Source organism: Molossus molossus, unplaced genomic scaffold, assembly GCF_014108415.1.
Source record: "Molossus molossus isolate mMolMol1 unplaced genomic scaffold, mMolMol1.p scaffold_m16_p_19, whole genome shotgun sequence".
Lineage (NCBI taxonomy): Eukaryota > Metazoa > Chordata > Mammalia > Chiroptera > Molossidae > Molossus > Molossus molossus.
In genome coordinates, this window is record NW_023425354.1 from 32513937 (window position 1) to 32541735 (window position 27799).

Here is a 27799-nt window from a genome sequence, read left to right on the forward strand (position 1 = left end):
AGGAGGGGGCAGCACCTGGGCACAGAGGTACCCCATGAATACCCACCTCCCTGGCAGTGCACGCCTCTGTGCCGAAGCCAGGCTTAGGGCCTACTAGGAGCTGCCACCTGGGAGCCAGAGCCCAGGGATTGGAGCTAAAGATCATGGTTGAGGGACTGTTGGGAAAGGGATGGACTCAGGTTCCTGGGTCACAACCCAGAGGGGATAAAGTCCAGTTGAGCAGCCTCAGTACACCCAGCTGACAGGCACCCACTGGGGCTCCGTCCGCAGCTTCTCCATGGCAGTCTGGAGCTCACAGAAGGTCCTCTCCAGGTTGCTGTTGACCAGGCTGAGGTCAAAGTAGTGCCCGTAGCCCCTCTGGATGCGGCTGCTCTCCTCCACTGTCCGTCTCAGGTCTGCCTCCTGCAAACACAAGGGAACCCCCCATCGGTCAGTGTCCCCCACTCACCCCCATCATCAGGGGAATCTACAGCCTGCCCCATCTAGCTTCCAACCATGCTGGGTACAGACTCCCTGACTAGGAGCCCGTTCCTACACGTCCCAAGGTGGCTCTCCTGCAACCATGGACAGACAAACAGGTAAAAGGAAGAAAGGACGGAAATAGCCCTTAGTAAGTGCCAAACATGGCACTAACCTCTTTACAGCCCACATCTTCACCACAGCTCTGCAAGGCAAGACTAATTATTCCCCATACGTATACAACAGAGAAAACTGAGGTACAGAAAGTTCACTCAGCCAGCCAGTGGCTACACAGAGTCTGGCTGACTCCAAAGCCAGTGCTCCAGTCTGACTGGGCCCCCTTATCTAGCTAGGCAGGGTGAGAGGCACTTGTCAACCCTGGTCCTGGGGCAATCCACAAGTGCCCAAGGCAACCGCCACCCCAGACCCAGTCCCAGCTGATCAGGCAGGGGTGGGAAGGGAAATTGAACACTGACTTAAATGAGCCGAGGTGGGAGCTCTAGTGCTGGCCCAGTGTGTCCCAGTAGCACCAGTCTTAGGTATTTGTGGCCAGAGGGGCATGCAGCAGAGGGGAGCCCAGCCCAAACCACCTCTCCAAGACCTGAGCAATGCTGTGACCTGGACCCTGAGAGCTGCAGTACCAGGTATGGCCGCCAGGGGGCCTTGCACTCCAGGAGGCCCGCAGAGAGACACCTACGCTCAGAACTCTGCAAACCCATACCTCTTGGGAAAGGCTGCTCCAAGGGGTACCTAGGAGGAGGGGGCTTCCCTGGAGTCCTGCAATACCTGTCCTGAAGTCTCTCCTCCCAGCACTGCTGCCTCCTCCCTAATGCTAACTCATCCCTTCAGCCAGCCTTCCAGCCTGTCTTCCTCCCTCCCTTCAGCCTTTCCTACAGATATTCCACTGACCTTCCGGGCTCCCTTTGGTCAGCACTGTCCCCACAGAGTGGACTGTGCAGTGGGCCCGGCAGATGCTCCTACGCCTCTGGCTAGCTGTGTCCCTGACTCTAAGAAAATCCGCACACTTCACTTCCTTGCTCAGATCTCCATTTCCAGACCTATAAAGTGGAAACCTCAAGTCCTCCCTCACTGATACCTTGAATAGGTGTCTCTCCCCTTCCTCAACACCCCCTTCTTCTCATCAGCTCTGGTCTGCCCCCTCCAACCCCAGGCCGCCATCAGACTCTTCCCACTGCACCTCAGAGCTCCTCACCGTAAGCTGTTTGGTGGACACCCCACTTTCCAGTGCAGCCCGGTTCATGGCCCGAAGGGTTTCATAGTCGGGAGCCTCGATGAATACCACGTAAGGAACAAATTCAGCTGTTCTCAGCACTTTCACCGCCTGTAGAAGGACACAAGGGTTGGGGTGATGGGGTGAGGACAGGTACCTGGGAATGAATGAGAAAAGGATACCTGGGGTTCTGGGACATTAGTCCCAGAGATGAATGTTAGAGGAACAGCTGGCAAGTGGCCAGGGAGGGGGGAACTGAAGAAGACTAGAGGAGTCGGGAGTCTGGGAGGCTGAGATAGAAGGTCTGGGGGGCTAGGTCATTAGCAGTAGTTGAGGGGTTACATGGGTGGTCTTGGGAGACAAGTGCCTGGAAATACGGGGAGGAGTGCTGGGGGAATCAGAGTATCCAGAGGGGACGCTGAGCAGGCTGGGAAAGGGTGGGCCCGGCAGTACCTGGGGGTTGACATCCAGCACGCACACCTTGCCGGCAGCAACCACACCCCGGATGGAGTCGATACGTGTGCCATACAGGTTCCCCTCATATTCGCCGTGTTCCAGGTAGCGCCCAGCACGGATGTCAGCCTCCATCTCCGATCGAGACACAAAGCTGTAACCCTGGCCTTCCCGCTCTGAGTCCTTGGGCCGCCGGGATGTGTCTAGAAGGAAGCAGGGGCTGAGTGGGCACAGGCCCGCCGCATTCTACATGTGTCACACAGCCCTAGGGGTGCAGCCTGCCCTCCACGTTATCAGTTCTGCTGCCTTCCCACACACCGTGCCCCACCCTCACCACTGGCCCACACACTGAGCTTTCCGACTTCCATATTTTAAAAAATATTTTATTGATTTTACAGAGAGAGGAAAGGAGAGGGAGAGGGAGAGAGAGAAACATCAATCAGTTGCCTCCCGTAAGCACTCCAACCGGGGATCAAACCTGCAACGTGGATATGTGCCCTGACCAGGAATCGAACTGGTGACCTTTCTGTGCATGGAATGATGCTCAACCAACTGAGCCACACTGGCCAGGGCTAGACTTCCATATTGAGAGAAATTTCAGCGATAGATCACTGCTCCAGCCCAGTGCTCACAGATGGGGAGCTGGGTCCCAGAGAGGACCATGTGCAGCCATAAAGCAAGGCCAAGCTGACCTGGGGTCAGCATTCAGGTTCCTGCCTCCAGGAAGCAAGAGCTTCCACCACGCTGACTGGTTCTGTCACCAAGAATCCCTGTCTTTCACAAGGTCACACACAGCTCATTGCTGGTTTCACATGGATGCCCAGCTGGACTTTTAGCAAGGGAAACATGAAAGAAGGAAAAGCAAGGCTGGCTCAGCCCACCTGGCCACAAGCTCACCAGACAGCTCCCCAAAACCTCCCCTGCCTGCAGTTTCCCCACAAACCCACAGAGGGCGCTTGTCTCACACCTCATACCCAAAAGTGCTCCTTGTGGTTCCCACACATATGCCCATTCAGGGGACCCAGACCTGGCCTCCAGGGCATTCCCACTTCCTGATCCCCACCCCGCAGGGCCCAGCTCCCACTCACAGGGCACTGTGGTGCCATAGCGGTCTGGATCCCACATGATGAGCTTGTTCTTCAGGCTGCGCCGACCCACACCCTGAGCTCCGATCAGCACCAGGGTTTTCCGGCGGAATGGAGGCATGCGGGCCACCTCCTCATAAATGAGCAGCTCGTGGCGGTCAAACTCTGGACACAGGGAGATGGCACTGCTAATCAAGCTGTTCATCAGGTGAAAAGGGTGGGGCTAGGTTCTCAGGGCCAGGGGCTGCAGGAAGAAACCGGGCAGGGCAGGGCCTACGGACAAGACTGGCAGCATCAGAACCAGGTGAACATATGCACAAGTCACTGGTAAGGGCAGACGGGATGTGCCATGTTAGAGAAGGACAGGGGACGGGGGCTTCTAACACTCACCTGCATTCTTGGTGGTCAAATACATCATTCGTTTCTTTTTCTTTCCTGAAAGGCTGCCACACAGGGTCCCTGGCCACAGAGAGATGGGTGAGTGAGGCCAGGCTGGGACGAAGTCAGAGGCCAGATTAGGAGTGGGGGGCTTATACCTGAGGTGGGTGTCAGCTCCAGGTCCCGCTTGACAAAGGCTTTCCGCTTCTCCTCCAGCAGCTGGCTGGGAATGAGCCCGGCACTGCCTCCTTCCACGTGGCATGCCTAAAACGGACATGGGCAAAGCTCTGCCTGAGTGAGGGGACCCCTCCAAACCCTCATCTACCCCACACACCATACCTGGAGAGACTGCATGGGCACCCAGGGCTCACCTGCCACCAGTTGGCGTCATCCTGGTTTACAATCTGGAGTAAATCCCCAGCACTGAAGCGCAGGCCTGCTTCCTTGCAGGGGATGAGGCTGTCTCGGGCCGGGTCATAGTCAAAGTGGCATTTCACAAATACCTGAACCAGGGAGTAGGGATGGGTCAAGGGAAGAAGCAGGGGAAAGTTGAAGAGGGTGTCCTCTCCCTCCCCTAGTCCACAGCCCCCAATCCCCGTGGGGGGTAATGTCATACAGCCCACCCTCTGCCCCTTCCCTCACAAAGAGAGGGGCCCTGGCATTGCCCCTTTAAAGGCATGATGCCCCCAGGCCTGCCAGGCCCACCTCCCTAGTACCAGCCTCCTTTTGCATCTAAAACAAAAGGACTCAATCAGAAGGATGGGAGATCTGCTCAGGCCCAGGGAGCTGGGTCACCAGGTAAAGGACAGAGACCCTGACACCTAATACAGAATCCTTCCATCCACTCACTCTCTCCTCTTGGAGGAAGAGGCTCTGGCAGACTGCTAGAGAGCCAATAGAAGTGGGCAAAGCAGCCAGACTCCACAGTCCACCAACCGGGAGGCAGCTGTACAGAACACCTGGCAATCCGACTGCACACCCACGCAGACACTGCACACAGTGCAGGCACTCACTTGTACACTTGAATGCATGCACATCCCTTGTACATAGGCATGAGTGCCCAAGACCAGGGCAAATGCACGAGTGCAGCTCTATAAACACAGATGCCAGGAGGTGGCTGGGTCACTTGCCTCCCCATCCCCAGCCACAGGGGATCTTGCTTTTCAGAGCTGGTTGAAGAGTTGCTCCCACCCCGAGGCCTGTGACCCTAACAGCAGGGAGGTTCAGCTGCCTCTAGGGCTTTATGCTGGATGGGGACCTTGGTGGAGGAATTCACCTGGCGGGGTAGATGAGGCTCTTGGTAGCTGGGCAGGATCTTGAGGATGACGCTGCCACTGGCACTGCGCAGGAGCTCCTGCAGCCCGCGGGGGTCGCTGCCCACTGGCTGCCCATTCACTTCCTTGATGATGTCGCCCACGTGCAACAGGCCTTGCTGAGCCACCATGCCCCCATGCAGAATGCGTGCGATCACCAATTCGCCACCCTCCACGCGGAATGTCACGCCCTGGGGCATGGAGAGTGGGTAAGATGAGGCCCCAAATACTCATGTCAGAATCTCTTCATGAGGTCTCCAGCACCCCCATTGCCATCCCCACCCTCCCACCTCACCCTCACAGACTTCTCTTCCATCCTCTGCCCTAATTCTCTTACAGGAGCACTACAGGAGGGAAAGTGGGCAGACGAAGAGGGTTCTGGCACAGGTACATGTGCAGCTCATAGGCACTGCCTGCGATCTCCTAGGTCTGCCTGGGCCATCCCTCGGCAAAGTTGATCCCACCTTCGTTTTCAGCCCTCTCCAGATTGAATTTGACCTCTGCTGGTTCCCCTCAATACTCCCATCCAGACCCCACATGTGGCCCTGCCCAGCACCCTCACCAGATGCTCTCCAGCAGTCTTGCGGATGCCCACCATGCGAACGGCATCGGGAGGCACAGGCTGGTTGCTGAATGTGGGATCCAGGCCGGGGCTGGGGGGTGGTGTCTCATAGGTTTTTGAGGCCACAGAGTCGTGAGTCTCCAGGAGGGACTGGGGAGGTGATAAGAAGAGAAGGGACCATGGAGCAGTGCCCTGCAGTCCCTTTCTATCCCACCTCCAACTTTCTGCCGGCCCCTCCCCCACTGGCCAGCCCGAATTGCCACCGCAGCCTGGAAGAAACCTGAAAGTGAGGCTCCTGGAGGATGCGGGCCAGCTCAGAGGCGGTGCTGCTCTGTTCGGCCAGCTGCGCCAGGTCCCGCAGGATCTCCTGCACCAGCTCCAGATTGTTGTCCCGAACGGCCTCCAGCTTTGTCTCCTCCAGCCTCTCATGGGCCTGGTGATGGGGGTGGAACAGGTAGGAAGACTTGATGCTTCCTCAAGAGCTCTGGTACCAAACAGTGCCCCCCACTACCCCCCAGGCATCTCCCCACCTCCAAATTCTGATTTTAAGACCCTTACATAAAAGGTAGAACACTATATACATTCTTTGATACCTTGGGGTTTTTGTTTAACTGGTTTGGTTTGTAATTTGGTTTTTACCTTTTTTTTTTTCTTTTTTTTTCATTTTTTTATTCTCACCCGAGGACATTTTTCCATTTTTTATACAGACAGAGTGGGAGGGAGAGAGAGGAAGAGAGAGAGTGAGAAACATCGACGTGAAGGGACACATCGAGTGGCTGCCACCCGCACGACCAACCAGGGCCGGGGACAAACTGCAACCAAGGTACTTGCCCTTAGCGGGAACCGAACCCGGGTCTCTCCGGACCGCAGGCGGGCGCTCTAACCGCTGAGCCAAACCGGCCAGGGCGTTTTTAATATTTTTTTTATTGATTTTTTTAGAGAGAAGAAGAAAGAGCAATAGAAACATCAATGGGAGAGAGAAACATGGATCAGCGATCAGCTGCCTCCTGCACGCCCCCTACTGGGGATTGAGCCTGCAACCATCCATGTGGCCTGACCAGGAATTGAACCGGGACCTCTGTCCATGGGACGATGCTCAATCCACTGAACCACACCGGCCGGGCTGGTTTTTAACTGAATATGCCCTAAAAATCACTCTATGCTACAACATGGAGATCTTCCTTTACTATTATTACTATTATTTTAATTACTGCATTTGACTTATTGTGTGTTTAAAGTACCATAATTTATTCAATCAGTCTCCATGTTCCAGTGTTTTACTGTTGTAAATAAAGCTGCAGTGAGTAACGCTGGCATAGCTGTTCTGGATGTGTGGAGAAGATCTTCCATGTAAATACCTGCAAGTCTTGCTGGGTCAAGCAGTAAATACATTTGAGGTTCTGACAAATTCCCCTCCACAGGGCTCGGGTCACTTTGCCCTCCCACTAGCATTGGATGAGAGACTTTCCTGAAGCCACCAGTGTGTGTGATCAAACCTTGGAATGTCTGCCAATCACATGGATGAGAAATGATCTCTCAGTGGGGCTTCTTTTGCATTTTGCTTACTAAGAGAAGTTGAGCATCTTTTCAAATGTTTAAGAGCCATCTGTATATCTTTTTCTGTGAATTGTCTGTTCATGTTTTTTGCCAATTTTTCTATCAGGTCTTGGTTTGTTCTCTTTTCCCATTTATTAAATGTTCTCTGTGTTAAGAAGATAAGCCTTTTATCTGTGACATCTCTGGTAAATATTTCCCCCAGTTGTTTGTCTGTTGACCTGCTTATGGTTTTTTGTCAATGCAAAAATATATATATTTAATATAATTAAGTTCATTAACATTTTATGCATCTGAAATTTGAGGCATAGTTAAAAAAAAAAAAAAAAAAAAAAAGGCTCTCCTCCCAACCCCGACAGATTCATGTTTTCTTCTAGGACATTATAGTTTATTTTTCACATTTAGATCTCTGATCTGCTTGGAGTTTATTCTGATGTATTGTGTGAGGTATGGATCTACTTTGATATCTTTCCAAATTACGATCCAGGTATCCCAACACCATTTATTAAAAATCTTAAGGAGCCCTGGCTAGTATTCTCAGTGGTTAGAGCGTCAGCTCTCGCACCAAAGGGTCTCGGGTTCGATTCCCAATCAAGGGTACCTGGATTGCAGGTTCAATCCCCAGCCCCCTGGGTGCACATGCAGAAGGCAACCAATCTGTGTCTCTCTCACATCAATGTTTCTCTCTCTGGCTTTCTTTCCCCACCCCCTTCCACTCACTCTAAAAATCAATGGAAAAAATATCCTCAGGTGAGGATTAACAACAACAAAAAAATCCATAAGTGGGGGTGTTGTGTGGCTGGATGAAAAAGGTGAAGGGATTAAGAAGTACAAAGTGGTAGTTATAAAATCGTCACAGGCATAAGAAGTACAGCATAGAAAAAACAGTCAATAGTAATGTAATAACAATGTATGGTGCCAGTTAGACACTTGAAATATTTGGGGGATCACGTTGTAAAGTACATGATTATTTAACCACTATGTTGTACTTCTGAAACTAATACAAAATAATATTTAATGTAAACTGTAATTGAAAAATAAAATTTTTAAAAATGCTTATGAACAAAAAACTCCATAAGAAAATTGTTTGATTTTCTATGTGTGATAATGGTAGTGTGATTACTTTTTAAGGAATCTTTATCTCTTAGCTATACATACTGAAATACAAATAAAATTATATCTGAGATTTGCTTTAAAATAATTCAGGAGAGAGGGAAGTAGGAGATCTAGATAAAACAAGATTTTTCATGAGTTGTTAAATGCTGAAGGGGGACAGTGAATGACGGCGTTCAGGAGCTTTATTTATTTATTTTTTAGGATCAGGAGCCTTTTTTTTCCATAATAGAAAGTTTTTCAAGTCCAAGAGATGGGGAGATTTTAATAAGATTTCATAAAGATACTCAGGCCCTGGCCGGTTTGGCTCAGCGGTGAGAGTGTCGGCCTGCAGTCCAGAGAGGCCCGGGTTTGGTTCCCGCTAAGGGCATGTACCTCGGTTGCAGTTTGTCCCCGGCCCTGGTTGGTCGTGCGGGTGGCAACCACTCGATGTGTACCTTTCACATTGATGTTTCTCTCTCTCTCTCTCCTTCCCACCCTATCTGAACAAAAAATGGGAAAATGTCCTCGGGTAAAGATTTAAAAAAAAGACACTCAGGATTTGGTGAGATGGATATAGTGCCTGGCACACAGCAGGTGCTCAATAAAGGCTAGCTTCTCTCTGTCTTCTCTTCCCAAACAGCCAGGAGAATAGCATCCTACATGGGGAGACATGTTGGCCCCACTCTCACCTACACTGTTCTCTACCAGGTGAGCCGAATTTCAGACTGACTCCCACAGTCTGACTGGGCAGAGGGCTCCTGCTGGGAAACAGACAGTTGAAAGGAAAAAGGAGCAGCATTCAGAGGCCATTATGCCTTGATGATCCTCAGAAGCGAGAGGGCAGAGACATGCCCTGGAAGGTTCCACCAAACCCTGTGTGATCCTCAGTCATTTAGCTCAGCACAGCCAATGGAGCTTTCTGGCTCTGTGTTACAACTGTGTCTAGGTCAATGCTGGGGGTCCAGAGCCCCAGGAACTGTGTTTCAAGAATGAACAAAGGCACTCAGGCATGCAACCGTTTCAGCATGGTGACTGTGGCAGGGCTTTCGGGATAAAGGAGCTAGCTCAGGTCCAAATGACATGATGTGTGCATAGAGGTCACCCATTTTAGCTTCAGCATCTTCTGCTCCATTGATAGGGAGGACAAGTTTCACTAGGAGCCCTCACATGGTCATGTGGGAAGCCAAGGTGGCTCCCAAGGCACTTACTTCCCATCTTTGATTTGATGACCCCTCCCCCAGGCTGATCCATTCCTCCTCCTGAGGCTGCTCCCGGACATCTTACCCACAGATATAAAAGCATAGCTCTCTAAGGTCAACCTTCCTGGCCCAGAGGAAACTTTACTTTACACATTTAATCATTCAAATACAAAAGAAATACTACAGCAGCTGATTGACCAGTGCTGAGAACACCCAACCTATATCACAATTTACAACACACTTTACTGGAACTTTGGACTCAGAACTAGATTAATCATGTCCTTGGTTCACATGTTCTCATCACTGGTTTATGCATGACCTCCTTTTAGTTAGTTGGCATTAAATTAGATAATTTTGTGATAATAAACCAGTCCGGCCAGTGTGGCTCAGCGATTTAGCATCGACCCATGCAACAAGAGGACCCCAGTTCAATACCTGGTCATGACACATGCCCAGGTTGTGCGCCCGAATCCCCAGTGGGGGGCATACAGGAGGTGGCCAATCGATGTTCTCTCTCATTGATGTTTCTATCTCTACCTCTCATTTCCTCTCTCTCTAAAATTAATAAATGAAAAAAAAAATTTTAATAATAATAAAACAAGGATCTAAGAACCCACCACTCATTTCTTCCCATTTTGCATAGTTTTACTGTATCTAGATGTTTTCTACATATTCCTAAAAGGAATATTGATTTTAGTCATTTTTACCTTTAAAAATGGGGAAATTATGCTAAATATAATCTCTGGGGGCCAGATTTTTTTCACCTAATATTACTTAAATTAATAAAATTTCACTTAATTTTAATTTTTTTCATTTAATATATTTTTCAGTTAATATTAAAGTATTTCACTTACTAGTTTTATCCACTATTATTTTGCAAAGATTTACTCTCCTTTTTCATATTAAGAGACAACATAATTCGTTTAATATAATTTTTCACTTAACATTGTTTTGCTATGATTCATTCTTTTTCCCCCACATCACATTAGTTCACTCATTTTAACTGCTGTATTATATTCCATTGTGTGACTACACCAGGTTGTATTCATCTCCTAGCTCTTGGGGAGGCAAGCGGGTCGTTCCACGCTTTTGCCATTGTGAGCAGTGCTCCTATGAACATTCTAGTCTGTCTCCTGGTGCACATGTGAGAGTTTCTCCCAGAACAGAATTGCTGGACTGTGGGTATACGCATGTCCGATGGTGAAGTCTCACATTTGCAAAATATTATCCCATTTAAAAGTTATAACAACCCTGTGAGATTAGTAATACTAAGGTCATTTTCCCAACAAAGTATCTGAAACTTGAATAGGTACAATAAATTCCTTAATAGCCTGCAATTCAGCAGTGTATACCAGGGACCCCAGTCAAAGCTCCCTGACTCTCTGAGCTCCCCCACAGCTGTGGTGTCACTATCTGCACACCCATTTTTAGAAAGCATGTTTTGGTACAGCACACACTGCAGTGTTAGAGGCACCAGGCTCCACAAAGCTCAACATGACTTTGAATTTCTATGCTAACCGTTTGTTTAATTCTGCTCTGAAAAATCATCTTTAGCACAGTAGGGGCTCAAACTCATTATAGACCAGAAGCTCAGGCCAGGTTCACAGCTAGTTAATGGTGGAGCCTGTACTTGAACCCAGATCTACCAGCTCCTGATCCGGAATCAAGCCAACTGCAAATGCAGAAATGCCACACTGCCAATTCTTTGAGGGCTTTTCCCTCCACCCTCCCACTCCAATCTCTCTGATCTCGGCAGAAGACGGGGAATTTCATTTGAAGCCTAGGTCATAATAAAATGGTTCAAAAATTGAAAGAAGTCCCAGAGACTGTTGTGCCAGAAAGTAACATCACTCACTTTTCAACCTGGATTTGACTATGTGATTTGCTTTGGCCAATGGGACATTAGCAACTTGATGCAAGCAGAGGCTTAGAAAGTGCTTGGGCCCTGGCTGGTTTGGCTCAGCGGTTGGAGCGTCGGCCTGCAGTACGGAGAGACCCGGGTTCGGTTCCTGCTAAGGGCACGTACCTCGGTTGCAGTTTGTCCCCGGTCCTGGTTGGTCGTGAGGGTGGCAGCCACTCGATGTGTCCCTTCACATCGATATTTCTCTCTCTCTCTCTTCCTCTCTCTCCCTCCCACTCTATCTGAACAAAAAATGGAAAAATGTCCTCGGGTGAGGATTAAAAAAAAAAAGAAAGTGCTTGGGATTTGGGACTTGTCCTCCTTTGCTGCCGAGATTGCCACATGAAGAAGCCAGGGTCACCCTCCTAGAGAATGAGAGACCTCACCATCCTAGTTGCCACAGCCTTCCCAGCTGAAACAGCAGACATGTGAGTGAGGTCATCCTAGAGCACCTAGCCCCAACTCGGTAAGCCCAGAGCAAAAGGAACCACCCAACGGATCCACAAATCATGAGAAATAAATTATAATTGTTTTAGGCCACTATGTTTTGGGATGGTTTGTTACACAGCAAAGGCTAACTGGTACACTGAGCTCCCCACCACTATAGCCTCTGCTTGTCATGTCTGCTGGTCAGAGTCTATCAGTAACCTCCATGGGCCCTCATTCTTCTAGGGCCCTGTCTTGTTTTGCCATCTCTCTTACCTTGGCCTCACCACAGGAGTAGGGTGCTCCCTATGAGCTCTAGTCCAATGGCTAAGACTACTTTATAACCACTCTTTATGATGTAGAAAGCACCTCCAAATCCATGACCTCCCCATCTATCTGCACGATGACTCTAAAAGATCAGCATTCCTATCCCCACTTCTCAGAAGAAATAACTGTAGCTCAGAGAAGTTGTCAGATATACTAAAGTCACACAGCCAGCCAGTGAATCTTCTGACTCCAAACTCTGTATTCTTTTTTCTTCACCTCATGTGGACTAGTTCAGAGGCCTCCCAGCTGGCAGATGTCCCTGCTGGTTTAACAGTTTGCCTGAACTTCTGAATCTCACCTGCCTTGAATTCCTTACCTTAGCCTTGCCTGTTGTTCAAACACCTGCTGCTGGATCCATGTCAGCCCTCTCAGATGCCAACTGCCTGCCAGCCACCTGCTGTCTGCAGCCAAATGCCTGGATTTAGCATCTGTCTGCCAGATTTGACTTCCCTCCAGAGCCTTGACCTCTCTGGGTTTGTCCCTCAGGCCCTGTCCCTCCCTGGTCCCAGATCTAAGCAGCCTGGCCCCTCCCATGCTGTCTGCCACATCTCCAGAGAGAAGAGTCAAGCCCAACTCCATAAGGGTAAGGTAAAAAGGTTAATAGCTACCCCTTGCGGTTCTGCTTTGACTCCATTCCTGTGGGTTTCTGGGTCACTTTGCCAGGAGAACTAAGTTTTTACAGCTGGATCTTTGACTGAAGTACTTTGTCTATTAGGTTAAAAATGTACTGCTCTATACATAATCATTAAAGTTGGTGACAAGGAATAAGAAGTAGGTCCCATTATCCAAAGCAAGTCACATGGTCAAGCCCAGATTAAAGAGTGGAGACAACCCTTTGATGGGATACATGGCAAAGTTACATTGCACAGGGTCACACCTGTGGAGATGAGAGGGCTTTTACAGAGCTCAGGCAGGAGAAGGGAGCTCACTTATGGTCTGATACAGCACATTAGTAACCTCTCAGGCTATACGGTGAGGTCCCAGGACTGGGGCATCGCAGGGCTCGGTGAGATGAAAGCCTTGGGCTCCCTCAGCACAAGAACAAACTGACAGTTCATTGCCATAGCCCTAGCACTGTGCCTGGTACTTGGTGAGCACACAATAGATATTTGTTGAATAGACGATGGATGACTGAGTGGCTGAATGACTGAGTAGATGACAGCCATCAGCCAGTAATCCCATCACTGGAGAGCTGTCAGATAGATTAGACAAAGTACCCAGAGAAGAATGCTACAGAGGGGGATCATGCTTTGGAGGGGACTGGTTAGAGGACCTTCTAACCCTGAGATTCTGTCATCCTGAGTGACCCTCCTTATTTCATTGGCTGTCTAACTGTCAAGCAATAGCTAAAATGACCCAGAGATGATGTGGTCTAATAAATCCAACTCTGAAATCAGCTTTGGAAGGTTACAGATGCTGAGTTCATACTGCGCATATTCAGCAATTCCATTGCCAAGGGCCCCCACTAGAGAAACCCTCACACATGTAGAAGCAGAAGATGTGAGGACATTCACATCTCATGTAACACTGTTCTTTTTTTTTTTTTTATCCTCACCCGAGGACATTTTTCCATTTTTGTTCAGATAGAGTGGGAGGGAGAGAGAGGAAGAGAGAGAAAGAGAGAGAGAGAAACATCGACGTGAAAGGGACACATCGAGTGGCTGCCACCCACATTACCAACCAGGGCCGGGGACAAACTGCAACCGAGGTATGTGCCCTTAGCAGGAACTGAACCCGGGTCTCTCTGGCTCGCAGGCCAATGCTCTAACCGCTGAACCAAACTGGCCAGGGCTGTAACACTGTCCTTAATAGAGGCAAATAGGCAACAACATGCCTGCCTTTCAGTATGGGAACCAATAAGTAAATACACTGGGCTCCATTCATATAGTGGAATACCACACAGTGGTTAAAATGAATCTATCTATATCTCTACTTATGTCAATAATATACTATTTATATGAAGTAGGAATCTCAAAAACCTAAGCAGCTTGCACTATCATTCTATTATATAGAGTTTAAAAACATATATAATAGGGACAGATTATTTACATCTAAACACATATATAGGCAAGATATGCAATTCCAGGGTATGACATCATCAACCTCAAGTCAGTGGTGGTTACCTGTGGGGAGGAAAAGCAGTGGAACGAAGGAAAAGAGGAGAGGTGTTACCTGTGTTATACTTTTTATTTCTTAAAAAGGAAGAGCAATAGCCCTGGACAGTTTGGCTCAGCGGTTAAAGCATCGGCCTGCGGTCCAGAGAGACCCGGGTTCGGTTCCCGCTAAGGGCATGTACCTCGGTTGCGGTTTGTCCCAAGTACTGGTTGGGTCATGCGGGTGGCACCACTCGATGTGTCCCTTTCATGTCGATGTTTTTCTCTCTCTCTCTCTCTCTCCCCCCGACTCTATCTGAACAAAATATGAAATAATGTCCTCGGGTGAGGATTAAGAAAAAAAAAAGAAAAAGGAAGAGCAGTAGCGAAATTAAATATGGCCAGCATCCACATATCCACATCCTGGAGATGGGTTCTCAGAGATCTGCTGTATTTGGGCATTTGGCAAAAATTCAGTGAGCACGTACTATGTGCCAGGCACTGTTCCAGCTCTCAGGACACAGTAGAGATCCAAAGAGACATCCCTGTCCTCATGGAGCCCACATTCTCTCTGTTTGAAACATGCATAAGTTCGTGTTTTTATTTTTAATACATAAATATAATCTCTGATTACCAAGTGAAAAGCAACCTGCTTTTCTCCAATCTCATCCAATCCGCTCAGTTTTCTTTTCCTCAGACCCTCCCACTATTAATCCTCTCACACCTTTCATCTTCCCCTATTAGCAACCTCCCCAGGTCCTCACAATTCCACAGATGATAACTGACCAAGCTGTGACCCAGGGACCCAGCCTGGTCACAGAAGCTCTCTCCCTCCTGTGGGGCCTGGCCCCCTTCCACACTTCAAGCCAGGGCTGGCCACAGCTGTCCTGTGACAGCGTCCCCCCGCCCCCTTGTATCATCCTCTCCCTCTCCACCATCACAGTCATTGCTGACTTCCTGGTCACCCCCACCACCATTCACTGAAGACCCAGGGGTTGCCTCAGTGTTCTCCCCCTCCAATGCCTGCTGTAATCCTAGATTCCAATGCCTGTATAGACCACCCACCCTGTACCCAAGTCTTCCATTCCCAGACCTCTTTAACATCCATGACCTCCTGTCCACTGCAGCCACACCCTACATTGTCAGGGCATCCTCCAGACTGTCTCCTTGGAAATTTTTCACCTCCCACCTCCCTCTCTCCAACCTGGCCTTCTTCTCTTCCAGCTATACACTTTCCCACCAACACTGTGACCTCCAAGAGCCCCCAGGCCTGCACCTCCATTTTTTCCCTGCCTCTCTGTCTCCTCCTGGTCCCCAGCCTGGGTTCCAGAGGTGATGCTCTGAGCTGCTCTCACCTGTCCCCTTCACACTGGTCCCTGCATCTCAGCCTCCCACAGCCCCCATCCAGCACAAGTCCTGAACCAAAGCCACCCCTTTTATCTCTGCATCTCTGGACTGAGTCACTCCCACCCTGGGAAATCCAGCACCTATCACAGACAGTCTAGGCGCATTCGATCCTGCTCCCTGTTCCCTCTCCCCTCCCCTTCAGTGATTAGTTGAACCTTTACTTCTAAATCCCTATCTTCCTGCTCAACCCCTGGTTCCTAATTCCCAGCAGACAACTGCCCCACCTCTGCTGGGAATCTGAGCAATCAGAAACGGTTCTATGCAACTCCCAGCCCTGCCTCCAGCACAGCTATTGGCACCATTCTCACCTTTTCCTTTCACCTCAGGAGAGGGAGCTCCTTCTTCATCTGCTCCTTCCCTCATCCATGCTTCTTCTCACAGAAGACAGCACCAGTCCAACACTTTTCCTCTACAGAAGCCGGGGTGCCTTGCTACCGCCACCCCTCACCTTCCATACCCAACACCAAGTACTGCCAATTTACTTCCTAAGTATTTCTCTCATCCTCCCCTCCCTGGAGCCCTGTTACTAGAGGTCTAGTTCAAAGCCCTCCCTGACCCTGGTCTCTCCAACTCCATGTGGCTGCCAGAGGGATGTTTCTAAAATGTCCATGTTCCGTCATCAGACTCCTGCTAAAAACCCATAAAAGGCTTCATGCTAATCACAGGACAATGCCCAAGTGCCCAGGCATAGCCTCCACCACCTGCCAGCATCTCGGAAACTCATACTCCCTGTCTCACACCTGAAACTCCAGCCTCACACCAGTCCCGTTTATTTCTGGCTCTTTCTCACCTATGCTTCAGCTCAAACTCTTTCCATGGGCCAAAATGCCTTCCCCCTCCTCCTCATCCTTCAATATTCAGCTCAAGTGGCCCTTCCTCCAGGAAGCCTCCCCTGCTCAACCCCGGCTGGGTTAGGCATCTATCCTTTACGCTCCAAAATGCCTACTGCATCTGCCCCTGTCACTTTTTTGTTTAGTGAGTCTTTTCCCCACCGGATGAGTGGCAGGTGAGCTTGTAAATATGTCTGCACAAAATGCCCAACGACAGAGGGATAGACAGTATGAGCTCTGGAGATTCCAGTGCACAGGCATGCTCACCCCCTCCCATCGTACACTCCACAAGCTGGCAGTCCCCAAACAGGCATCCACTAGGGCCCATTCCCACACTCACCAGCCAGGCCTGGGGCAACCCCGCACCTATAGTTGCTCAGATCCATCATCTGGGCATGGATATTCATGCATACTTCCCTTGAGGTGTCTCTTGTGCCACATGCCCCATTCCCAGGGCCCCTGAGTGGCTAACATCTCCACTGTGCCTCCCCAGACACAGTACCCTTGCACCGGCCTCCCAGGAGCACTATACCTTGGCCAGGGATCTTACTATGGGACTTTCCATAATGCCTCGAAGGAAGATCAGGTCCAGTTCTGCAGCCCCTGTGGCATTAGGGAGGGATCCCAAGTTGTCCAGGACTTGCTGCATGGCTGGGGGGAAGGGTAGGCAGTGAGATACACAGGCGCCAGCTGGGCACAAGAGATCAAAACAGACAAAAACCCCACCCTTCCCACCCCACATCCCACAGAAGACAGCCCCTTCCCAGCAGTACTTCTCTCCCTGCCAGGCATGGGAATGCCTGGGGCAAGGGACCAGTTAGAATCAGGGAGTGTCCTTGGCCTGTTCTATAGGCCCTAGGTAATGCCAGCCTGGGTAGGTGGGAGGGTCCAGGCAGCAGGAAGTAGACTCTGATGTGTATGTGTGTGTGGGAGGGGGAGGGGGCTGTTCGGGGAGAGTAGAAAGGGAAACAGGCACCAGGTTCCAGGTTCTGCCCTGAATCAGAGAACCACAGGCTCATCACTCAACCTCTGAATGGGCTGAAGCCCCAACACTCAGCTACCTGTACCTGGAGGGCTCAGAAATGACAGAGACAGTGCTTGGATCATGTCCCTGAGAGCAGACCTAGAGGTAAGCAGGCAGACATGCGGGAAGCCAGGGCCTATACAGCATCCAGTACAAGCTGTGCCACTAATTCAGTGAGATTTTGCATAAGTCACTGTCCCTCATTGGTCTCGGTCTTTCCCTCCTATATAATGGGTGAGTTGGATTATGTGGTGTCTACAAGCCCTTCAGCTTTGATAATGATCTATAATCATTCATTGAGAAATTAATATAGATCATGGGAAGCCAAAGCTGACGCCCAGTACATTGGCAGGAGCTTGGGAAACAGGCACCCTGGAGCCTGGGATGGTTGTGGGCACCTAAGGGCAGAGTTAGACCAAGTCATCCCACAGATCAGCAAACCCTCAGCCTGGGAAAGGACATAACCAAGAACATTAGGACACCTGATGCTGGGCCCCAACAGTGGCTGCTGAGATCTGAGGTAGGTGTTGTGGTCACCCACCAGCAGAGGAGGGAGTTCCCAGCTGTGGCAAGTTCTGGAGGAGGAAAGGAGAAGCAGAGTGTGCCCAGCTGGGGGCAGAGATGGGCAGGGGGTATCATTAATCTGCCACCCTGCCACCCACTCTTATATCTGCATAACAGCTCCCAAGCCATGGAGAAGGAGGGGTGGATACAGTCCCTGGAGCTTCTTACTGCTCTTGTCAGTGCCCCCCCCCCCTCCTCCAGGAAGGAATGGGGATGGGAAGGAGGGGACACTGAAACTGGAGCTTGCAGACATGGTTCAGGGGCTACTGGACTCCCACCCTCTTCCCCCTCCTTTACCCCACCTTTTCCAGAAACAACATCCTCGCCTGTCCCCCAAACCCTTCCTGCCTGGCCTGGGCTTGGCATTGGTCAGAGACCTGCAAGGCCCTTAGTGGGCTCAGAAAGATGCCAGGGCATGGACCCTTCCTACTCTGCAGGGTATCCGGGGGTCCACCCTCTCCAGCTGTCCTCTCACACAGACTTCCCAGCCTGCCAACCATGAGGAAGGACTGAGGCAGGGGAGTCGGCGCCCTCTAAGCCAGCTCTCCTGACCTGCCGTGCCTCCAGATCCTTGGACTCCCGGAAGCCCATACCTAGGGCACCCTATCCACATGCCTCCAAACCCTATGGGACGAGCTTTCCCCTCAGCCTCTGGACCCGCCTTTCCCTACCTTCCCTCCGGAGGTCAGCTTCCTCAGAGGAGCCCAGGGATATAGCCTCCAAGGAGGCCCTGCTGCCTGGGCTGCCCGCCATGGTTGCCCCCTACCCCAGCCCGGGACGGAGAGGAGCCTTCAGTTGGGCTTTGGGCTGCCTTCCCAGCCAGAGGCGGACAGCGCTGGAGGAGGCGGGACTCAGGGAGCGCCCTCTGAAGGATCAGCCAATAGCAAGATTCGGCTGCCCTGACCGCCTTGCTGATTGGCCAAAGGCAGGGGCGGTGGGAGAAAGAGTCCCAGTCCTACCGCTGGCTTGATCCCCCTCGGTTTCGTACCAGCCAGTGGGAGTGGGAGGAGGCGTCTGAAAGAGCGACTGGGGTGGTACGCGTGCTGCCCCTACAGACCTGGGGCGGTGCTCAGAGACCCTCCCCTTAGAGCCCAGCTGCAGGAAACACTAGGGGGTGGGGACTTGGCCCCACCTTGTTCCCGCCCTCTCTTCTGAAGGTCTGTCCTCTAATACACCCCCACGCCACCTCCTCCCCTTGACCTCCGACCTCTAGTCTTCAAGCCAAGGTTTCTTTACAATGACCCCTTCAGGATCAAAGAAAGCCCCCCAGACGACACTCAGCACTCCGCCTGGGGCAGTGGCAACACTGTGGCATGGGGCAAATACCTCAAACCCCAAATGCCTCCTCCTAGTTGCCAGACACTGGGGGTGAGGGTATGACAGGGAGAAAAAGGAGGGGAATGGGGAGTGGCACCACTGTGGCTGGGAAGCCCTTCTCAGCCCACATTTCAGCTGCAGCTTCTCCCATCTCCCATTAGTTCCTCCCCTTGGGTAACAGGCAGGTGGGCAAATCAGGTATCTTGGAATTAAGAAAGGAAAAAGATGAGGGAGCATTCTTGCAGCAGGGACAGGGTGGGCAGGAAGGAGAGACTTGGCAGTTACCCCAGCACAGTGCCTCCATTATTCTCAAACTCTGTACCCATGAGGCCACCACCAGGTGCTGCTCCTGCCACCAAACAGCCATTCCCTGAGGAGTGGCACCAGGTTGCATTGCACCCCTGGTTGCCATGGCAACAGGAGGGATTACACGCCAGGACATTAACCCCAGGATGCAAGAGAGATTTAAAGGGACAGCTCCATCTGAAATTAGCCTTCATCCCCACTGCATTCAAAGAAAGGATGGAGTTAGGTGAAGGGAGAAGAAAGGGCAAGGCTGCAGGTCTGGAGACTCCAGGGGCAAATTCTCTCAACGCTCAGCTCATGCCATCACTCCCTGCCATGTTTCTCTCAACCCACCCCCAACCCTCAGGAAAAGGGCCCTTCCACCTCACTAGAAGTAGAGCTAGGATCTCTGCAAGAGGAATACACCCATACCATCCCCCCTTCCACAATGACAATAACCATGTTGACCCATTGGTGGCAGAAGGACCTTGCTAGCTTCACTCTCTGCAGAGCCAAAGGCTGGGATCTCCCCGGGAAGAAAGAGGCAAGTGGCAGAGTGAATCTGACCTCAGAGTCAGAGGCACAGTTGTCTCACAGGCCTGTAGGAAGTGTAATGGCCACCAAGTGAGGAGGGGTAGAACCCACCGTTAGATGTCTGAGGCCAGGAGCCAATCTAGCTCAGGGTGGGCACAGAGGGCTGCCTGCAGGAAGGGCTAAGAGATTCATAGCCTTTGAGTCGCACATCACCTATTTACATAAGAGGAAACAGGCTTCAAGAAGTTAAGCAGCTTGCTCCTGTTCTCCTTTAGATTTGGAGATGCAGAAGCAGCCCAGGGAAGCAGGAGCCCCAGGAGTCCTCAGAGGAAGTAGGCCCAATAGCCACACCCCTGCCCTGTCTCCTACCTCACCCCCTCACCCAACTATTCTCCCATCAACTGGCCTGCAGCAAGGAAGCTAAATTGCTGGGCCTTTTCCTCCCTCTACACCCCTGCCAGGTACTATTAATGGGTTTACTGGGCAGCCCCAGATTGAGAGGCCTTTAATCACAGGCTCAAGGATGGGCTTAATTAACCCCTAAGCAGCTTACAATGGGGCCCAGGCAGGCAAGAGCAGGGGGGCCCCAGGGGACCCAGCAGGCTGCACAGGCGGTGGAGGCACTGAGCCCTCCAAAGCCGCAGAAGCTAGAGAACATTGGTACACTCCCTTCACTGCATGAAGAAGAGGCCTTTCCTGGGGGACAATGGTGTCACAGTGTAGGTTCTGGCCCACTCACAGTAGCCCTTACTTTCCTACTTCAGTTTCTCAGAGGGGAGGAACAGTCATTTTAACCAAGTTAGGAGGCCTGGAACATCTTACAGAGGCAGCAGCAAGGCCTCCAGCAAGGCCTGCATGGGAGGGAGGCATCAAGGCCATGGGGAAGGCAGACAACTCAGAGAAGAATCAGAGCAGTTTACAGTTGTTAGGCCCTTTAGCACAGGGAACTTCACCTGGTGTGTCCTTAAATGCATTTAAGGTGTTCATGAACCCCAGAGTAGAAAACAGATTTTGTGCAGAGAGACATTTGTCTATGATGAGGGCCCATGGCTGTCATCAGTTTCTCAAAGGGATCCAGGACCAACAAAAGTTATGAACAATGATCACGTCCCATCATCTCATCTTAGAGATGGGGAAACATAGGTCCCAAAAGGGAAATTATTGACTCAAGATCACAGGTTAATGAGGTAATACCTCAGAGCATAGCATAATAATTGTGACTGTTTCTAACAGTGACTCTCATTCTCCAGCATAGCCTTTGAATCTTCCATCAACCTCTTTACAAAAGAGGAAACACAGGCTCCGGGTAGTTAAGCAGCTTGTTCCTGCGGCTTCCTAGCTTGTCTGGGTGGCCCATTCCCTTGCCCTAAAGCCTCCTACAGAACCAAGATGAGGCTTTCTCATCTGGCATTCTTCATACATAGCTTCCTATGCCCCTACACACACACACCCAACTCTAGCATATGCTGGTCTACTTCACCTGTCTGGTGGACACCACAACATGGACTTATCCCCTGGCTGGGCTGCTCTTTTTCCTCCACCCCAGCCATCCTCCAAGGCCCAGCTCCTAGGGGCCACTTTCTCACCAGCCAGGCTCCATGCCATTGTCCTCCAGCCAAAGTGAGTGTGCATTATCTCTGGAGCATGCATACCCCTGCCCTCCAAGGAGGTGAGTTATGCTGTGTCTCCAGCCCCACCCTGGGCAGGTGTGGCAGGGCCATAGAAGCTGCCATAATGAATGACTGAGTGGCTGGGTGGAGTACTGGTGTTCTTACAGGGACCTGTGGGACTGTCTGACTGCTGCTCCCCACCCTGCCTGGCAACCTCTAAACCACTGATATAAACTGACATCTTCTTCCCTTCTTACCAGTCTCAGAGTTGGTGGCGGCAACTGGCATGATGAGGTCAGCAAGGGCTCTGAAATGTCTCTCCTGGAGAAGGGGAAAGAGAAGGATGAGAAAAAAACAAAGGCAAAGCAATGGGAAAGGAATTAGCAAGGGCCCCCACCCTTGGGATCAGCCAACAAGGTAGGAAGGAAGACATTGCCCTGGATGATCCCACAGTCCTAGGAGGCAGGAAGAGCAGATATTTCATGCCCATTTCTTCAAGGAGGAGGAGACAAAGGATCAGAGAGATTTAATTGATTTGATCAAGCTCACAAAGCTAATAAAGAGAGCTACATTGAAAACCCAGATTTTATGACTCTTAAAACAAAAAATTTAGTGTTTCTGCACACCACCTGTCCTTTTTATTTTTATTTTTATTTTTTAAACTATAGAGAATTTCTTTTCTTTATCAATTTTAGAGAGAGAGGAAGGGAGAGGAAGATAGAAACATCGATGAGAGAGAACATCGAATGGCCGCCTCCTGCATGCCCCCAACTGGGGATTTGGCCCACAACCTGGGCATGTGCCCTGATTGGGAATCAAACCTGTGATTTCTTGGGGCATGGGTTGATGCTCAACCACTGAGCCACACCAGCTGGGCCATTTTTTTAAAGTCCTTACCCTGGGACATGTTAACTGATTTTAGAAAGAGGGGAAGGAAGTGAGAAAGAGAGCGTGAGAGCCCCGAACCTGCAGCCTAGGTATGTGCCCTGATCCGGAATCAAACCTGCAACCTTTCAGTGTATAAGACCACACTCCAACCAACTGAGCCACACTGGCCAGGGCTGTCCTGGATGTCCTTTTTTTTTTTTTTTTGAGATGGAGTAGGTAGGAATACAGAATTTGAGCCAAAAGATGGCCTTGGCTGCTTTGGCTCAGCTCTTAAGAGTGATGGCCCGCAGACCAAAGAATCATGGATTCAATTTCCGGTCAAGGGCATGTACTTGTGTTGCAGGTTCAATCCCCACCCTGGTCGGCATCGTGCAGGAGGTAACCAATCGATGTGTCTCTCTATATACCTCCCTCCCTTCCACTCTATCTAAAATATCAATGGAAAAAATATCCTCGGATGAGTCCTGGCCAGTTTTGCTCAGTGGTTAGAGCATCGGCCTGTGGTCCAGAGACCCTGATTCGGTTCCCACTAAGGGCACGTATGTCGGTTGCAATTGTCCCTGGCCCTGTTTGGTCGTGCAGGTGGCAGCCACTTGATGTGTCCCTTTCATGTCGATGTCTCTCTCTCCCTCTCTTCCTCTCTCTGCCTCCCACTCTATTCGAACAAAAAATGGAAAAATGTCCTCGAGTGATTAAAAAAAAAGAAAATTAAAAATATCCTCGGATGAGGATTAACAACAACAAAAAAAGCAGGAAAGGTGGGTATTCCCAGATGGTAAGCTACATGAAGTCAAGAACTACATCTGTTTTGTTTTGCTTCTGAATCCTAGGCCTAGCACAAAATAGACAGATGCTCCACAAATATTTGTCAGTCTGTCTGATAGAAATATTGTCATACCTCCCCAAGGCCTCTCTGGGTTTCTCTTCCCTCCTTAACTCCTTTTTAGCCCAGAGTTGGAACAAGGAGATCAGGGGGCTCTGCATAACCAGGTATGGGGTTTACAGCCCCAGTTCCCATTCCATGGCCTTTCCAAGCTAGTGTTGGCTTCCCCAATCTTCAGGGAAGGGAATGGGAGGGATGGTGAGGGGCAACCCACCACCCTTCCTCCCTTTGCTTTCCTGGGCATGTGCTGTTGGAGAAAACCCTAATTCCCAGTTGCCATGACAACAAGAGGCAGTGGTTCACAGTAGGGGTGGAGGAGTGGAGGGAAGTAGCTGGTAGTGCCCACTTTAGGGCTGAATGTGTGCTGGGCCCAGGGCATAGGGGAGCCAGAACTTCACCTCCCTCCCAAAGAAAGGGTTCTTTCCAGAGGAACCACTACCTGATTTTAATGCTATCCTCTCGCATTCCCCTCCCAAGCCAGAGCTGGTCATCTGAGCTCAGATAACAGAAATTACAAAGATGGCAGGATGACTCCCCTTTCTCCTAGGTCTACCCCTGAAGATGTGGAAGAAAGCAGCTTTCAGAGAGAAGAAAGCAGCCTCTTGTCAGGCTGGTACCCAGGCTGGGAGAAAAGCTCAGGATCAACTATGCTAGCCAGTGCCCCCCAGACCCCATTCCTAGAGAGCAGCAAGAAGGACTCTCTTCCTGCCCTATCCCAGGTCCTAACGACCTGGAACCTGGAACTTTCCCCTGGCTGGCGCTGCTCTCCCTGACAGAGGTACTGACAGAGGACGCAGACGTCCGCCTTCCCTAGAGGGTGGAGGGTGGGAAGAGCAGCGGGGATCCAGTCCCCAGAAGTCTTACCCAGCCTGCCTGGGTTTTCTCCCTGAGGAGTCGGTTCCCACAGCAGCGGCTAGCTTTGCCCCACCCCCACCCGAGCCTCTGAGAGGGAGGGGTCCGGTTGTGCCCACAGGAGAACAGCAGTGCCAGGCAAGCCAGGCTGGCTCCAGGCCAAGGTCCGGGGCCCAGGCATCTGGGAACTCGCACCACGGCTTCCGAAGACTTGGACCCGGGTGCCTCCCACCCCTACCTCCAGGCTATCCACATGACCCAGGGTGAGCCGGTAATGTGGGCCAGAGGTGAAAGGGAGAGGTTTTCTCCCACCTCCCACCCACCCTTCCATCAATACCCGTTTAAAGAGATGTGGAAAAGAACGTTCTGACAAAGGCGCTTTTAAGACCGACAGGTCGTAGGGAGGGGTCGACAGCCTGAGCGATGGGGTTCTAGAGGCCGCGCGGACTGCGTGCAGCCACAGTCGGAGCGCCCCCGCCCCACGAGCCCAGCCCTAACATGCTGGGCGCTAGGACCTGGGAGTAGGGGGGCGTGTTGCGAGCCATCAAAGAGGGCTCTTTGCTAGCGCGCTCGCGGGAGACCAAAGGATGAGGTCACTGAATGGCTGTCCCCCGCCCCGGTCCTCACTCTGTCCCCCTTAGTTGACCTAACTTTCTGACCCTCGTTCCCTGGTCCTGACGAAGATCCCCTCCCAAGTCTACAGGCTCTCACCATGGCCCCCGACCCCATCCCCACAGCCTGGGAGGAGGAAGAAGGAATGCGCCCCTTCCCAGGACCCACTCCCAGGGCAGATTGAGGTGTTAGCCTCCCAAGGGGACCGGGGAGCCACAGGGACCCACGCAACCTGTGTCTGGCGCCCCCACCCCCCGGAAGCGCTAACAGCGCAGTTCTTACGTAATGCCGGGCTCCGAAGTCCCCCGAATCCGCACAGCCCCCGGTCCCCGCACAGCTCACCAGCTCTGTGCCCGATGTCACTTTGGAGCCTTTGCCGCAGGGGCGGGGGCCAGCGACAACAGGCCGTGGGGTTTGGTCTCTCTCTCTCCAGGAGCACCCGAGAAGGAAGGGGGGACCGGAGGGGGTGAAGGGGAGGCGGGCCTAGGGGAAGGGGTCCGGGGAGATTGGACCCAGAGAATAGGATCCCAAGTGCGGTGCCTGGACGTAGAGGACAAAGGGATCCTGAGGTGGGTGCTGGCCCGGGGGTCGGGGGCCACCTACCTGCGCGCGGGGGAGCCCCTAGCTCGGGCGGCTCCGGTGCTGCCGGGCGCTACGCGCTTCTTGCTGTCAATCGCTACGCCGGCTCTTAAAGCGGCGAGGCCTCCGGTGCGCGAGGGGGCGGAGACCGAGAGGGGAGGGGGGCGATGTGGAGGTCTCGGGACAAACGCGCCGAAAGTAGTCTTTCGGAGCAGCCAGTGGGTAGACAGGGAGGTGGCGGTTTGAGAGACATCGCACTGCCCACGACCCTCTGCGTCCCGCCCACTCGGGGTAGCACGAACTGGGACCTGTACCTACTAGTGTCCCTACTAGTCGTCGCCCAGCGATCCCTTAAAAGGGCGATGGTGAAAGATTACTCTGCCTCTTTCCCTCAGCTTAAATCCGCGTTCCCGTTCCAAGCGCGCCTCACTTTTCCTCGTTATCTGGCTTCCCATTTGGGAAAGGGAACAGGAGGAGTTTAGAGAGGCCTCCAAAGACCAAGAGACTCACCCCCATAGGGCCTCCGACTTAGGGGTAGCTTTTAGGGACTCACCTGGATGCCCGACTCTCTGGAAGAATTTGCAAAAGGGGGGGGCGTCTTCGGGAAGGGGTTCAAGACCCTATTTTAAGCTTGGACCAGAGAACTGGTCCATATTCCCTGTCTACAGAATACAGAAATAAGTAACTCGCCATCTTTCGTCAGAGTCCCATCTCAAGAAGTAAATAAAGGGTTAAACCCAGTTGCCCGCCTTCGCCCAGCCTCTGGCTCCACCCCAGACCTGCTAGAGAAAGGCGCTGTAAGGCCTACGAAACCTGGGAGCTCCGGGTGACCACCACCCTTCGCTCAGTGAGTGGAGCGCTCAGTGAGTCGAGCCTTTGGGGCCCGCTGCGGAACTACCCTGGCCTGGGTAGTACCCCAACCCCTCCAGTTGCGCTCTGAAATGTGCCAGAGTGATCCCTCTTACGTACTTACTGGGCTCCTAAGGAACTTATCCTGAAAACTTGCTTGGAAATCTCAGAAATGGATTTGACTTGGGAATCCATCCTAGAAGCAGGAGACTGACTGGTCCCTGAGTCCCTGGTAACTCTGCTTGTCCCTGAGCTCCAGAGGCCATAGGTCTGTGTGTACGTATAGGTAAAACCCGTAGAACCAGGCCACACTCTACTGAAAGCCCTCTCTGCCTTTATAGAGGGAGAAGAGATTTAGTGACTCCAGATGGCAGAGACTGGATTGCAGGCTTCCATCTCCGACCAAAGAGGCTTCTTGCTTCCAACTCTCTCCTCTGCCTTCAAGCCAGAAGATCCTCCTAATTCAACTCGGGAAAAAGTCCCCTTCCCATTATGAAAGCTACCCTCCACTCTCACCTGGTCATCTCTGGGCAAGGAATCCCTCCGCATTTAGTTGGGAAATGGAAGGATTCTCAATCCCTCTAAAACGGTAATTACTGCCCTGGCCGGTTTCGCTGAGCGGTTAGAGTCAGACTGTGGACCAGAGAGTCACGGGTTCGGTTTCCGCTAAGGGCAGTACCTCGGTTGCAGTTTGTCCCCGGCCTCGGTTGGGGTTGTGCGGATGGCAACCACTCGATGTGTCTCTCTCACGTCCAAGTTTCTTTCTCTCTCTTCCCCCCTCTCTCCTTCCCACTCTGTCTGAAGATAAATGCAAAAATGTCATCCGGTGAGGATAAAAAAATAAATAAAATAAAAAATAAAACGGTAATTACTTCTCAATCAACTAACTATTACCACACAGCAACCCGCAGCTTCAATTCCAATCAGGATCCCGTCAAAGTGGGATCCACTAAGGAGGTGGAGCCCAACCCATTCTTGCAAGCCTCCTCCCCCCATCAATCAACAGTATCTCTCTATTAAGGGCCTTAAAGAAGGCTAACCCCTCCCATCTGTTCAGGACCTTATAAATTGTTCGATTCTCACAACAGCCCTGTGAGATTACAGAACGGGGAGAAACGTTTCTGGGCTCAGACTAAGATACTCCTATTCTGTTCCAGACAGGGTGCCAGCTTCTGTGATACTGAGTCAGATAGCAGCTTCGGTGCCAGTTTCAGTGACTCCTGATTTCTCAGAGCTCACAGCCTGGGGTGGAGGTCGAAAGGGGGGTGTCAGACACCAAACACTTTTTGGTGGTATAATTGAACATCATAACAAAGGCGCAGTAAGTGTTCTAAGTTGGGCCCAAAGGAATGAGGGTGCTAGAGTATCTGGGAAGTGAAGCGGGTTTGAGGGGCAGTCAGAGGCTGACCGTCCTGCGGGGGTGGGGTGGGGATTAAGGAAGTGGAGGGAGGTATCCTCCCCCTCTTGAGTCTGTAATTAGCTCTGTCTTC

The 27799-nt window shown here is 51.5% G+C and overlaps 1 protein-coding gene across 3 annotated transcripts; it reads right to left on the bottom strand.

Moving 5' to 3' along the window:
* Window positions 1–46: 46 nt before the first annotated feature.
* Window positions 47–25993, bottom strand: MPP2 (membrane palmitoylated protein 2). 3 transcript variants are annotated; one of them, XM_036268126.1, is made up of 14 exons: window positions 25485–25557; window positions 21904–21967; window positions 17819–17911; window positions 16845–16963; window positions 5762–5914; window positions 5482–5631; window positions 4883–5110; window positions 3978–4109; window positions 3765–3870; window positions 3619–3687; window positions 3232–3393; window positions 2144–2346; window positions 1673–1801; window positions 47–402 (listed from the first exon to the last, which is right to left on the bottom strand). In XM_036268126.1, exons 2-14 carry the CDS (start codon window positions 21932–21934, stop codon window positions 226–228), a joined length of 1752 nt encoding a protein of 583 aa, XP_036124019.1. In that variant the 5' UTR covers window positions 21935–21967; window positions 25485–25557; the 3' UTR covers window positions 47–225. The 3 variants fall into 3 exon arrangements, with proteins under 3 accessions (XP_036124019.1, XP_036124020.1, XP_036124021.1); XM_036268127.1 differs by lacking the exon at window positions 17819–17911 and having other exon boundaries at window positions 25485–25993; XM_036268128.1 differs by lacking the exons at window positions 17819–17911; window positions 25485–25557 and adding an exon at window positions 20148–20249.
* Window positions 25994–27799: the final 1806 nt, after the last annotated feature.